Source organism: Phalaenopsis equestris, unplaced genomic scaffold (assembly GCF_001263595.1).
Source record: "Phalaenopsis equestris unplaced genomic scaffold, ASM126359v1 Scaffold212889, whole genome shotgun sequence".
Lineage (NCBI taxonomy): Eukaryota > Viridiplantae > Streptophyta > Magnoliopsida > Asparagales > Orchidaceae > Phalaenopsis > Phalaenopsis equestris.
In genome coordinates, this window is record NW_018231785.1 from 10,992 (window position 1) to 26,325 (window position 15,334).

At 33.8% G+C, this 15,334-nt stretch overlaps 1 protein-coding gene across 1 annotated transcript in view; it reads right to left on the reverse strand.

The window, feature by feature from the left end:
• Positions 1 to 2,306: 2,306 nt before the first annotated feature.
• LOC110036942 overlaps positions 2,307 to 15,334 on the reverse strand; it is a 38,203-nt gene continuing 25,175 nt past the window's right edge. The window contains exons 3-4 of the mRNA XM_020741506.1: positions 11,321 to 11,484; positions 2,307 to 2,566 (exon numbers count right to left, since the gene is read on the reverse strand). Coding sequence (XP_020597165.1) covers positions 2,549 to 2,566; positions 11,321 to 11,484 — 182 coding nt within the window. The 3' untranslated portion in view covers positions 2,307 to 2,548. The remainder of the gene's footprint in view (positions 2,567 to 11,320; positions 11,485 to 15,334) is intronic.

Here is a 15,334-nt window from a genome sequence, read left to right on the forward strand (position 1 = left end):
CATTTGAGTTGGATTTGGGGAAATTTGAGTCTTTAAAGGGCAATTTGGGGGTTTTGGTTGAAGATGGTCAAATTGGCCAAATTAGGTCATGTGGTAGTTGAGAGAAATTAAATTGGGAATATTTAGAATTTATTGGGATTTTCTGGGGATTTTTAGAATTTTTGGAATTTTTCGTCCAAGAGAGGTTTTTTGGTAATTTGGGGGTGTTTCAGGGGTAAAAGGCCAAGATGGGTATTTTGATAGATTTGTGATACCAATCATCTCCAATAAGCCATGGACCAAAGGAAAATGGACCAATGGAAGCTCCATTTTGGGTCTTCTACATAGTGGTCTTAGCTAAACCAATAGCCCTTGGGCTAGTAGGTTTAGGGGACCATCTATATGAGTATGCCAAAAGATCAAGGGATCTATGCTAGAAATTTGAATTCATGTTTGTGAGTGATTATGGGTGCAGATAATTGTAGTGAGTGCCTTAGCTCCAGACCAACATCCAAGGTCAACCCTAAGGTCCAGCAATCCTAAGGGTGACTCATCTTGGATTTCCCCCACAGTGACCCCACCTACTAAGTATTTAGAGGTTGAGAGCAACATGTGGAACTTCAAGCTGAGTTGAGAAGAGTTTTGGAATTTCTAATGGTGAGGGTTCCATGTCTAGTTTTCTAGGAATAGTCAACAGGAAAAGACTTATGGCTAGACCCTAGGTTACTAATGAGAAAAAACTAAACCTCAACCAAAAATGAGGTCAACAAACTAGCTCTAGACCAACAATCAGGGACAACCCTAAGGTCAAACAGTCCTACGGGGACTCTCGTGAGATCCTCCATACTGACCACAACTACTAAGTGCTAGAGATTATGACCAATATGTGGAACTTAAAGTTGAGGAAAGAAAAGTTTAGAATTTCTAATGGTGAGAGTTCATTTTCTCATATTCTTATTTTCCTATGTAAATTTTAAAACTTGTTATGCTCATAGTTATTTTGTTTATTTTAAAACTTGTTATGCTCATAGTTATTTTGTTTACTTTCATGGTATGATGTTAAACTATTTTGGTTGACAATAAGAGAACCTTGTCTTTTCTTCATTTCTCTAGATTAATGTTGTGGTGGCTACCGGTTAATAACCTTGACTTTGGGCCATAATTCCTTATCAACAAGCTACTTAATAGTCTCATGGCATATCATTCCTTTTTTTTGATAACTCGTATGGTTTAGAATCGTACATATGAACAAGTCTGTTGCTCCATTTACTTGCGATGCATATTTGTTGGCATTTGTCGAGGATGCATCTGAATCGGGAAAAGGTAGCTTAGTGTCACCTCCCAAAAGAGCTCTTTTGGGAGGTGACAAGTGATATCAGAGCAGATTACTGCCTGTCAGATGTGTGGACTCTCCATGGTCGAGTGGGACCCTCGATGGAGCTGATCCGTGACGAGGGCATCACGTGATTAGATCGAGGAGAATGTCACGAACAAATAGTCCCACATCCGCTAGATGTAGGGCAGAAAAACAGTATTCAAGTCCTGGGCTGCCCCCACCCCTAAGGGCTCTTTTGGGAGGTGACATTAGCCTATCAATAATTGCTTTTTTTTTTTTTTTTTTTTTTGAGAAAATTATATGAAAAATTACATGCAAAACACTCAAAACATTGCCTTCTTACAAAAATAGAACAGCACTCAAAATTTTTTTTGAACCAAACCGATGCATTATTTACGGAAGCCACCAACAAACCATTGAAAATTTTATAAAAACAAAATAATTTGCTCAGATTTTAACGTGAATTTTATTTTTCGACTGAAAATTTGAATAATGGATGAAAAGAAACTTGCTATGCATTTAAGCACATGATACTTTGAGCTCATGAGCGAATTTAGCACAGAGCCCAACTCAACTTGAAATTAGCCGAGGGTTGCACATGAGTGACTCTCCACATGAAAATGTTCCATACAAAATTTTGAATTTGGGTTAAAAAAATAAGTAAATAAAAAGTTTCACTCAAATTGATGCCGACGAACCACATGAATCAGGTTTAGCTTGAATCAAATTAATTTAACTTGCCGATAAATATGATTGTTTTGATTGACTCAAATAAAAGTAAATGAACCATACCTTAATTGAATTGATATTTAATCGAAACAAACTTGAGCAACAGATCAAATGATTTGTAGTTGATTTAATGCTACGATAAATGAATTAATGACAAAAATTAATACGGCTGCCAGTAGTCCAACAAAAACTGCAACAGATAATATATTGTTTCTCAACTTCCACATATATGTTTTAGAGATTTAAGATATTAACCATATCAGAGAGTAAATATTTGCCTGAAAATTGCGTAAAAGCATTAAAATGCTGCTTATTAAATGCTGGGTTCCAAAATAATACTTCCATTTGGAAAAGAAATCTTTGACCGATTGAATGCATTCTTGGTTCTCAAACATTCCAACATGAATTTTATAATAATCGTCCTCAAGGAGCAAAAATATCAGTTATTTCTAATCCAGAGATGGGTAAGCCAACGTTCGCATGTCCATAAGAAACGGGAGTAAATCAGAAACAGCCACCCAACTGCCAAAAAACATGGTTTTGTATCAGAGGAATCCACATTAATATAACCAAAAGCTAATAAATTAAGAATGTCGAATTAATCAATGCAAATTTTGAATAAATTTAAGTTTCATTTTTGCATCACAGGAACCATGAATGAATACATACTCAGCTCAGAATGTAATTACTGTCACTGCATGCTTAAATCCACAACTATAGTACAGTATAAAGTATGAAAGTTCCAAAGAAAATCAAAATGCAGAAAAAACTACAGGGCCCTAAGTAGACAGGAAAGGAAGGTTGCAGGCAAATAACAACCCAATAGAAACAATATATGAGTAAATAAAAATGGATTGGGTGTTCTAAGACAATGCAGGAAAAAAAAAAAGAAAAAGAAAAAAAAAGAGGTCTGGCGTTTCATTTATCTGGCAAAATAATGAAAATAGTTTTAGAATACAGTTATGTCTAATAAATGCTGAAATAAAGGAAATAATGAACGAAAGAATGAAATCATTACGCGAACATGAATAAGAGGCGCATAGTTAACTCGTATTTGACTCCAGTTAAAGACAATCGAAGTTATTAACAATGGACTGTGATTAAGCAGGTTGGCCTCTAAGCTGAATTGGTTGTGTTAGCCACAGGAAAGTTGACAAAAGTTTAAAGCAGAGAGAAGAATAGATGGGAAAAAACATCGGACCAGAACTGTGGAGAAAATCATGATGAGAAGGTAGGGAATCAATTAATATGGTAGGATCAAATGTGCAAGTATTAGCAGCTGCTATAAAATTGACTTTGTTTAGAATGGCGTTTAAGGCTTACACCTTGAGGCGCGCCTTAAATTGAGGCACATAAAAAAGTCCTCTAGGCATAAGTCTCATTGTCACGAGTGAAGCTTGTGCCTTTTTCATTTGAGGCCGAGATGTTAGAGCCAACTCCTCCATCAAGTTATTGAAAAAAAATTATATTATATTATATTATATTTAATATATGGGATACAATATCTTAAAACTTCAAAGATAACTTAAGTATGATACTTAATAATGTTATTCATTATTCTTTTATTTTGAAATATATTGGATTTAAATTTAATTGACAGTACAAAGAAAATTATAATGATTGAACAATATTTTAAAGTTGTCAATAGGACGAATTAGATGATAATAAATATGATGATTCTTTTGAAAGTGATGAAAGCAATAATAAGGCTATCATAGATCTTAAACCTCATGAAATATTTAAATTTTAAGTGAATGTTTATATAAAATCACATTTCAAACTTCTATTTTATGTCAATGTTTAAAATTAAAATTTATGATTTGTCTTTATGATAATAAATTAAATCAATATATCAATATTATTTGTGATTTTTTATACACTTTTATTTTAAGAGTTATGCCTTGATTTACGAGCTCAGAAAAAATGCTTCAGTTCCCGAATTTACCTTTTCAAAATTTGAAAATTGATATTCAGCATATATTACACATCTAAATTTTATCACAGTAATAATGCATGAGACATGTATATAATTAATTAAAATGCAATCAAAATTTGATATTTAAATTATACCTCCATAAGTGCTAGTTATGTTGTATAAAAGACATGAGACATGCTATATATATATATCGAGGCACTCATCATTAAGGCTGGGGTTGGCTGAAAATCGGTTCAAAAAATATTTGCTTCAAATATTTGACTCGTTACTCCGCTCATTATTTTCAATATGATCACGATCTGAGCCAAAATTTGAATCAATTTTAAAGCGATTAACGATCTTCGAGCTAAATTTACTAAATTCACAATCATACGCTGTTGAAGATCAGATTTCGAGCCGTATTGAAGCCGATTAGGAGAGTAGACGATCCGACTAAGTTGACGCTTAATGTGACCAAACCATCTAAGACAACTTTCTCTAATTTTGTCCTTCACAAGAGCTACACCAACCCTATCATGTATATATTCATTTCACATTTTGTCTCTAAGTGTAAAGCCACTCATCCACCTAATCATTCTCATCTCGGCAACACTTAACTTAGTATATGCTTCTCTTTTAAAGGCCAATATTCAGCACCATAGAGCATTGCAGGTTTCACCATCGTCTTATCAAATTTTCCTTTCAATCTAATTGGTGCTTTTCTAGCACACAAAAGGCCCAAAGCATTCCTCCAGTTCAACCAACCAACTTGAATCCTACTATTAACATTCCCATCTATATCACCATCGCTTTGAACAATAGACCCAATATATCTAAATCATTCACACCTTTTAATAATTTGATCAACCAAAGTTAAACTTCTGTCATTAGAGCTACTACTACTAAGTTACATTCCATTTATTCAATTTTAGTTCTACTCAAACGAAGGCCTTTAGACTCCAATGTAGACCTCCATAATTAAAGTTTTTCCTGGGCATTTTCTCTAGTCTTATCCACGAGAAGGATATCATCAGCAAAAAGCATACACCAAGGTACATCCTCCTGTAAATGTCTAGTAAGATCATCCATAACTAATGAAAAAAGATATGGGCTTAAAGCCGATCCCTGATGTAATCCAACAGAAATAAGAAAATATTTGGTCAATCCTCTTTCTGTCAAACACAAGTAAGAGCTCTAGTATACATATCTTTAATGGCTTGAATACAAGTTATATCAACTTATATCAACACCTACTCAAGAACTCTCCAAAGGATATCTCTCGGAACCTTATCGTAGCTTTTTCTAAATCAAATTTTTTCAAATCAATAAAAATCAAATGTAGATTATCCTTATTCTCTTTGTACTTCTCCATCAAATCTCTCAATAAATGTATAGCTTCCATAGTAAACCTGCTCGACATAAATCCAAACTGATTAAGAGAAATCTTTGTAATACGTTTTAACTTGTGTTCAATTACCATTTTCCATAATTTTAAAGTACAGCACATCTTGCACGCTCTTGTACATCCCTTTTATTCTTAAAAATGAGGACCAAAATACTCTTCCTCCACTCGTCAGGCATCTTTTTAGTTTTTAAAATAATATTAAATATTTTTAGTAAGATAAGAAACTCTCAAATCTCCTAAATATTTTCATACTTCAATTGGGATATCATCAAGTCCTACAGACTTTCCACCCTTGGTTTTCTTTAAAGCCTCCTCAACTTCTTTTTTACTAATGTGACGGTAAAAATGAAATGTTTTTTTATTATTAACGATATTAAGATCACTAAGGTCAATCATATTTTCAGAAACTTCATTAAAAAGTTTATCAAAATAACTCACCCACCTATGTTGAATATTTTTTTTCTAACGAATGCACTTTTTTATTTTCATCTTTAATCCACTTGAGTTAAATCTTTATTTTTCTTTTCTCTTTGTTTAGCTAGTTTATACATATATTTTTCACCCTCCTTAGTATCTAATCTATTATAAAGATCATTAAAAGCAGAACTTTAGCATCACAGATTATTCTTTTAGACTCTCTGCGGGTCGTGTGATATTTTAACTAGTTCTCTATGCTTTTACATTTAAACCAATTTTTATGATATAATTTCTTATATTTTATCTTTTCTTGCACATTATTATTCCACCACCAACTATTTTTACTTAAATAAACTTTTTCTTTCGATTCTCCAAGTGTATCTTTTTGCTACTTATTTAATTGTATTTATTATTTTATCCTACATAACATTTGTTTCATCATGAACATCCCAAATTTTGAAATTTTGAATTTTAATCATAAAAATAATTTTATTTGTGTATTTTAGGTTCCCCATCTAAATCTACGATAATGAGTTCTAGTATTCTTTATTTTACAACTCTTCATTTTAAAATCTAGAATTAATAAATGATGTCGGGTACTTAAATCTTTACTTGAAATGATCTTACAATCTTTACAATCTCGACGATCTCTTCTTCTCATAAGAAAATAATCAATTTATTTTTTAATAGATCCATTCTTATAAGTAATAAGATTGAATGAAGTGTTAGTAATAACAAAATCATACGCTAAAGCAAAATCTAAAATAGCTCTACCTTCTTCATTAGTCACTCCAAAACCGTTCCAAAACCGTGGCCACCATGAATATTTCTGGAATTTTCTACTACTCTACCGACATGTCCATTTAAATCTCCTCCAATAAAATATCTTTATTCAAGAAGTATCATTTGTATTAAGTCTTCTAAGTCATTCCAGAATTTATCTTTAGACCCTATATCTAAACCTACATCAGGAGCATAAGCACTTATAATATTAAAAATCTTAGTATCAATGATTATATCAATGATAATCTAAAGAGTTATAATTTTATCTCCAACTCTATTAATTTTTACAACATTATCTTTCAAACTCTTATATATAATTACACCTACACCATTTCTAGTGCGACTCTTATCAGAATACCAAAGTCTAAAACCTAAGTTATCAATCTCCTTAGCCTTTTCTCTAACTCATTTAGTTTCTTGAAATCATACAATATTAATCTTTTTATAAATCATAATATCAACCAATTCCGTTAATTTACCATTGAGAGTATCTATATTTCAAGATCATATCATAATATTAATTTCATTGATAAACTTTACAATTTTAAAAAAACTTTTGTTGATATTACATGTTGATTATTCAATTCTTAATGATTAACCTTAATCAAAAGCGCTCTTCTGTTTTTGAAGGGGCCTCTATGAGAAACCTTGAACCTGAGATCAAAAAATCCTAACAAAACAAGGATGAAATCTCTGGGTAGTGTTTTATTTGCAATCTAATCTGTCTTCTAAAACATTGACCATTAAAGCTCTCTCAAGACAACACAAACAAAACCATGGGCGTCAGAATTTTTGGAGCCCACAAGAAGTTGCTATCAAAAGGTCTATGGAATGGAGAATAATATTTAGTGAAATTTAGTTAAGGAAAAAGTACAATTGTGACCATTTAAGTAGGTGTTGTACTAAATATGGTTCAAAAAAAAGTAAGACCGCAAACAATAGTAAATTTTTAGATGAAATTGATCAACAAAATAAGCTGATAAGAGCATAACAAGGTTGTTGGTCCATTTCAAGGATCGAGAACCCAAAACCAAATTGATTCATTAATTTAGAAGCAAATTTCCCTGGCCAAATGAGTTGTCAACCTCTAAGACAAGCTTGTTGTCCAACCCAAGCTAAATTGGCCAACTCTTATGGCCATGTGTTGGATCATATGGAATATTTTCAAGCACCTCGAGTGATCCAAACCTATTTGTAAGTGTATTTAGGGGTTTAAATGATCACACCATGAATTTTGAGCATACCCATGTTCTTAGTTGGGTTTACATTAAGGCCTTAGAAATAAATTAAAAATATCACAATGGCACCACTTTTATTATTATTAGCATCGTATTCAATTGCATGATAAAAAACCTTTAGCTTCTCAAGAGAATCTAGCCATAAGAACTTTGAATACATGTGGTTGGTCTATTAATTATAGTGTTTATATTCATTAAAAAAACAAAATGTGTCAAACCAATTTCATTCTATTTAATTGATTTTGAAAAGGCATAATTAAGTACTATAATAATTTATTTGATGTGCATTAACGAAAAAAGGTTTGTCAAAAAGCATGTAGAAGTTTTAAAATGTATGTATGATGTAGCATTAACATTATCAATAATTTGGGAATAGCTGGAAGTTTTTAATTCCTATAAAATTACACAAAGGATTGACATTCGATTCTTTTTTTTTTTCCGTTTTTTGCATTGGTTACCAAGTTGGTTACCAAGATGCTTATAAAAAATAAGCAAAATGAAGTACCATAGTGTTGCTTTTCACACATGGTATTATTCTAATTGACGAAATAAGTGAATTAGCATAACAAAGGCTAATTATAAGATTTGCAATTTTAATGATTAATATATTAAATAATTATCCATCAATAATATTAAAATGAAAACATATTGCTTCCGTGTGGTAAGTTTAAGTATCTTTGATCTATCACATGGAAAACAAGAATATAAAGAAGCATATAACTTTTACAATTAAGATATGGTGGTAAAAATGGAGAAATGCCTCATGAGTAACATGTAATGCAAGAATATCATAGTGATTTACAATTAAATTTTATAAAACTAAAATTAGGCTATCTATATTATATGTATTCATGTGTTAAGCAATAAAAATATTGTTGAGAACAAAGCTAACACTATCGAAAATGATAATTTAAGATAAATGTGCAACAAAACTAGAAAGTATACTAGAGAAATGATTGGATTGCATTCATTGAAGATAAGTCGTTGAAAATAAACTTTAGATAATTTGAATATGAACAAAAATGATTAGAAAATGCACCCATTAGTCTATTAAGAAAAAAAAAGGAATTATCAAAGAAGTAAGATGAAAACGTGGAACAACAAAACTATCAAATAATTTGCAAATAATAAGCTTACAGTTTAGAAAGCACTCAAAAGGGGGAAATGAAAAAAAGAGGAACCACAAAGCCAGCCCAAAAGAGTTGGGATAAAGTTTTTATTATTGTTGATGGCATCGATGAGAATAACGACGATGGTTTTGTTGATGGTGGGGATAAGATGATTACCAACAGAGATAACAACAAACATTATAAATAAATTGAATTAGTCTAGAGGTTTGGGTGCACACAAACTATCAAGTACAAGTTTATATAAGATAAATTATAGCCAATGATGGCGTTTATATAAAAATAATAATAAATCATGTGTCGAAACAATAGTGATCAAAGATTTTTGGAATCAAAATGATAGTTCCCGACTATGGTCCTGCAGCACTTTCATCTGCGCATGAATTGATAACAATAATAGATGGCATTCAGAGATAGATGGCAGTTCAAGATCTTGTTTTAAGTGCCTCATTACCATTTTTAACAATAGGGGTGGGAAAGGAGAGGATGGAGAAAGTTGTGCTCTTTCAGACCCTTAAACCAATCCTAGTTACCTCAATGCAAAAATTTAATCAACAAATACCATAACTTCAGTAGGCATGATTAGCCAATGCATATACGTCTCTTCATCAATGGTTCCAATGTTATAGATCTTTACAATAATGTCTAATGTGTTAAATTTGCTTCTCTTTCTCCCTTTCCTCAATAGAAAGTGCCCAGCATGATAATCTATCACTGTCAACAGTGTCAACATATTCCACATTGCAATAGATGATGGTGGACATGACATACATTGCCTGTTGCCCTTTTGTGTAATTCTCATAGACACATCAAGACCATCTCCAAAATTCAATATCTAGTCTTAATCATTACCATTAAACAATATGTAAATGTTAAAAAGTTATTCCCCTATCCAACCCTCCTGAAGATGTAGGTCTCATTTGGGGCAGCTTAAAACTGCGGCCAGCTATTTGTTTCATGCGTTCAAAGAGATTGATCGAAAACGGGGTAGGGATTTCTTTAATAAATGCAGCCATGGTATTCACCCCGTTGCCCGCGTTCGTTTCGTAACTTTTACCCCGCTGCCCACGTCTCTCTCGGATCCCCGCTGGCCCCGTCAACCTCACTATCTTCACCCGAACGTTGTCATGCCCAAAGCACGCCAGCCGCTGCTCCTCGTCGGTGAACGTCTTGCCGCGTCCTCTCCTCCTTGTCAAAGCTTCCTACTCAAGGCGCCATTTTTTTGCATAGTCGTCCGACCCTCCTCTCCTCTCGGGCAACCACACATGTGGCCTCCCTTTCTCACCAGCGACCGCCGGCGTCGAGCTCTCACCTAACCTAGCTCCCTCTCACTTCAGTTTATAAATCATTTGAAGAGAGTTCAATATGTTTGTTGCGCTGGCCTTCTTCCCCGCCGGCGTCGAGCTCTCACCTAACCTAGCTCCCTCTCACTTCAGTTTATAAATCATTTGAAGAGAGTTCAATATGTTTGCAGTATTCAAAATCAATTTTGATTCCTAACAGCATCCAAGCCAAATGATGGAATCTCAAAAATTGCCCATTCTTTATGCTAGTTCACACCTTTATGCAGCTTCACATTTTGGGGAAGTTCTACTAGGCGCCTGTTTAAAAATTTTTTAAGAAGAATGAATTAAGAAATCAAAGAAATATTATCAGAGACATCGATGAAATACAATAAAAATCATGGAGCTAATTTTTTGTTGGAGAAACATTATAAGATCATCCTGGATTTTAGCTTGTACAACATAGATTATAATGCTCACTCTTAAGTGAGATGCATATTTTTTTGTATTGTTATAAAGAGGGTTTTTTCTTCTATAATATCAAATATATAACTATGAACACTACTGCACAGAGCAGAATGATCATTTATCCAGAAATAGCTGCAAATCAGTCAGTTGTTTTCCAAGCTTAAAAACCAAACTGTCAGTCAGCTTATCCGGATCAGCTGCTAATCAGCAGAATATCTAGATCAGCTGCTTATCTGCCCCAAACTTACCCTCCCAACCACTGATATCAACTTGAAAACAATATTTTTTTTTCCTGCCACAACTATTTTTAGTCAAAATAAAGCAAACTCTTTTTATCATTCTACATACGAAAAACACAGCCTATTTTCTTGGTAACAAATGCAAAAGTTTTTGCAAATTTCACCCACAATGAAGAAAGCAGGAATTCAAATCAAAACTAGACCACACAACACCTACCGCTATTATACTCTACAAGCTCCTGGTAAAAAATTATCTTCTTTAGGATAGAGTAGGACCAAGCTTTGACAAATTAAACAAAATACTTTCGTGTTATCCAAAAAAGAAAATTTCAATTAAAACAAAATGATACTATAATAATGCTAAACAAAAATGATACACAAAATTAGATATGATAACATACCAATATAGCTTCAATCTCTTCCTTTGAGACTGGTGCACGCTTTGGTAAAAGTGAAGCCTTTCCTCCTAAAGCAGAATTGGTAGGAGGAGCTGGCACATCTGAACGAAATCTATAGCCACGAGCCCCACCATCTGATGCAGGTGTTGGTTGAGTAGGAGGAGAACCTGTTCATCAAACACCAGTTTAGATTCATAAACCACCATTAATTCAATGTGTGTGACAACATGCTAAGGATAAAAAAGAAATATCTGAAAGATAATCTATGAACTCTCTCAAGATAAATGTAGTTAAATATAGAGTAAAAATCTTGTAGTGAAAGAGAAAACGACATTAGACCGGCCTCATCATGTAACGGAAAGCTATAACTAAAATGACTGGTCTAAAAGGAACCTTCTTGGATGGATAAAATTTGGCATCACTAGTCCATGACAGCTTTTCTTAGATGCAAGTTTAATTCAAGGTAGTGGTAGGCACCAAGTCCTGTAATCTACTAGGAAAGAAGCTGAACCAAGTGCTTAGATTTTCTTTTAAACTATGAAACTACTTATAAACAAAATAAGGTATCGAGCATGTTTCCTTGTAATTTTTCCTTTGGAACTTCTCCTCTTCCTATATTTTTTAATTCAAGAGGCTATCAAGGATCTCGAGATCTAACAAAGCATGCCAACAACTATATTGGAAAGCTACAAAATCAGCCGCATTACTTCCTAGGAGCTCCCTACATCAAAGCTTTTATCAGGGCAATACCAGAGTTACAATGTACGCCAGTGAAGGACACACAAGGAGAGCGACTAAGCCACGAGTAAAGAACCTTTTAGTGTGATTTGAGTTTCCTTGGCAACAGCTTTGCCCCATCAACTATTTTCAAAGATAAACTAAGGGGATTTCATAGCATCTTTCACATTAATTAATTAGGAATTATTTGAATATTGTTAGAAAAATTGTCACTATTTAATTTGTCAAAATTTAGTCAAGATTTAATATTGAGATTTCATAATTGCATTGGAATGCATGCGGTTTAAGAGTTGGTTGATTAGACATATTGTACTCATTAGAAAAATGTAACAGTTGAAAATTTCATCTCGATTAAATTTGGGTGAGAACAACCTAACCCAAAAATTTTCCAATATTTAAATTCTTTGCTTACAATTAAGCATCCCTTTGTACACATTTTGATTAAATGAAAATAACTGAAATTTTATTACGCCGGTGCCTAAGGACAATTTTGTCTTTTGTGAGCCTACCAACAATTTAGTCTTTTGTTTTTTATTATTATTTAGTATAAAAAAGGCTAATATATTTAGAGTTAAGGTTATGCATGAAATTGTGTCCAAGTCTTAGGGTTAGTGTTTTGGAGAGATTTCCTATTTTTTGAATTGTAGGATTTATGAGAGATTATCAGCCTCTTGAATTGCAAGTATTTATCCTTTGCGTGTTGTCTAGTTTGTGTTATTGAAGAAAGAAATGTGTTTTGTCCTAATTTCTGTGTAAAAACTTGTGTTAGATAATACTGAATTGGTATCAGAGCATTTGGCCGCTGCAAAACGTATGATCATGTTGAAATTGTCCATTTGTTATTTCAAACCTCGCAATACTCGCAATACAGACTAACTGGGAAGCAAATATGGAATGACAGCGCACAAAGTGTCATTTTTCAAACCGAACTCGCAATATAGTGCGACAAGAGCTACTTATGGGAAGCCACTGACGAGATTGGCAGCCTTCAAGACCTGACCTCGCAATATAGTCACAATTTGTGAGGAAGCAACGACGGGATCTAATTACCCCGGGAAAGCCAAGGAAGGGATCGTGGCACCTCCTTTGTGATACGGCGCAACACGATTGCTAACAGAAAGCCGATGGGAACGTGGCGTACTTGAAATCCACCGAAGGAATTGTGTACCTTGCAATACAATTGTGATAAAAGCTAGCTGGGAAGTCATGGAAGAAATCCCATACAACCTCCTTAAATCCCAATGATGAGATCGTGTACTACTTCCGATACAGGTGCGATTAGAGCTAGCTTGGAAGACCAAAAGGGATCGCAGTGTCAGACCTTCATGACTCAACTCTTTTGTGATTGAATCCCATGATAAATTCACGATCCTGAGAAGCATCGATCGTGATGTACAGGCCCTCCTGACTGAACCTCGTGATCGAGATCGAACATACAGTGACCTAACCGCGCAATAAAGTCACAAATTGAGATACTGGGGAAGTCACAAACAAAATTTCAACATACAAAAGATTCTCATTTGGAAACGACATTAAAGAAATGGCGGCAAGGAAAGTTGATGCTTTGGAAGAGAAATTCAAGGAGAGGTAGGGCGACTTAAATACGAGATAGAGGAAAGGTTTTCTTCCATTGACAACCGATCCGAGAACTTGAAAGAGACAATAAGGAAGCTTATCGGGATGCAATCCAAGACCCTGTCAACAGTCTACCTTGCAAATCCTAACCAAAAAATTGACAGGAAAATTCGTGGCCAATTCAAAAGAAATAAAGAACAAACATGTGAAACATAAGAAGGAAACATCCACCATGACTGTGATGGGAGTTTATGATGTGGAGGCCCAAAGAGAGTTTACATAGGATCGAAAAGCCTCCGGAAATCTATTATGACTTTTATACATTCGCGCGTACAAATATCACAATTGACACACTCATACACACATAAATACACACAATTCACTAAATTGAACAAAATCGGACAAAAATCAAACTTAAACAAAGAAAAGAAAAATGTGAACTTGTTCGGATGACGCTGGATGACAAAACGGACCATGCAAGCGCGTTTGGGGCGTCAATTTTACTTAGAAATGACACTCATATTGATATAATTCCGGGGACATGAAATTTGCATGTAAGTTGAGGCGTGTTAATCTCTTGGTTTGGCATGCTTACGCACGACAAAGGACAGTTGACTAGTCCCGCACCCTCTGCCCGAAACTTCTCTTCCCGAAGCTATCATTCCTTTGGGGAAATAAGCCTTCACTTTTGGTGAAAATGCGTCCTTTGAGCTAGCCTTCATGGAATATTTGGAGGGCAAAGCACCCATCCTTTCCCTTGAATTTTTGCACCAGCAGAACTTTCCCTGCCCCCACCCCATGGCTGAGATTATAAAAAGGGCATTTTTCATGTTCAAAAAGAGATATACTTCACTTAACCTTGGGGAAACCTTGCCGAATATTCTCTAGAGCTCCTCACAACCTCCAACAAGTCTTTGGGACCCAAGTGAAGCTACAGCAACCACCCAATCGAGGCATCACCTCTTGGGCAAAGGTATCATTTCAAAACTTTACGTTTTTTCCCACCTTTTGTAACTTTGTGAAATAAGTTTACATTTCATGATAGTTTAGCCTTAAGTATTTAGTCTACACACTTAGTTGAAGGTGTAGGAACAAACCATACTTGATTTCGATAAGAATCGACAGAAATTTTAATGTTTGAAATTGGACGGTTTAAGTTTTCTGGCTTGATGAAGAAGAAGAAAAGTACCTGGGTTATTCCTAGGTTATTTTCAGGTTATTCTGGGTATATTCTCACTACATATAGTATTTGGGTTATTTCTAGGTTATTCGCGGGTTATTTCCAGGTTATTCTGGATTATACAATATGTGGGTTATTTCAAGGTTATTTTGGAGTTATTGTCATTATTTTGTTATTTTTTCTCATGTCTCTTCACATGTCTTGTTACTTAGTGATATTATGAAGTTATTCCTGGTGTTTTATTGTTGTGTTTGCATTGCATGTTGATGTTATCATAATTTTTAGTGACTTTTCTTATTGTTAAGTTAAAATGGAAATTTTTTATTTAATTAATTACAGAAAATGATTCACACTTTAAAAAATCATATCTTAGTGTAGGAAGATCATAAAAATGAAACAAAGATATCATTGTATTTGGGTAACGTAGGAGAAATTATTGACCGAAAATAAAAAATATTTATTTTGTATTTTTCGGTAAAATAATTATTTTCTCTAAGATGTGTTTTAATTATAGAAAATCAAAT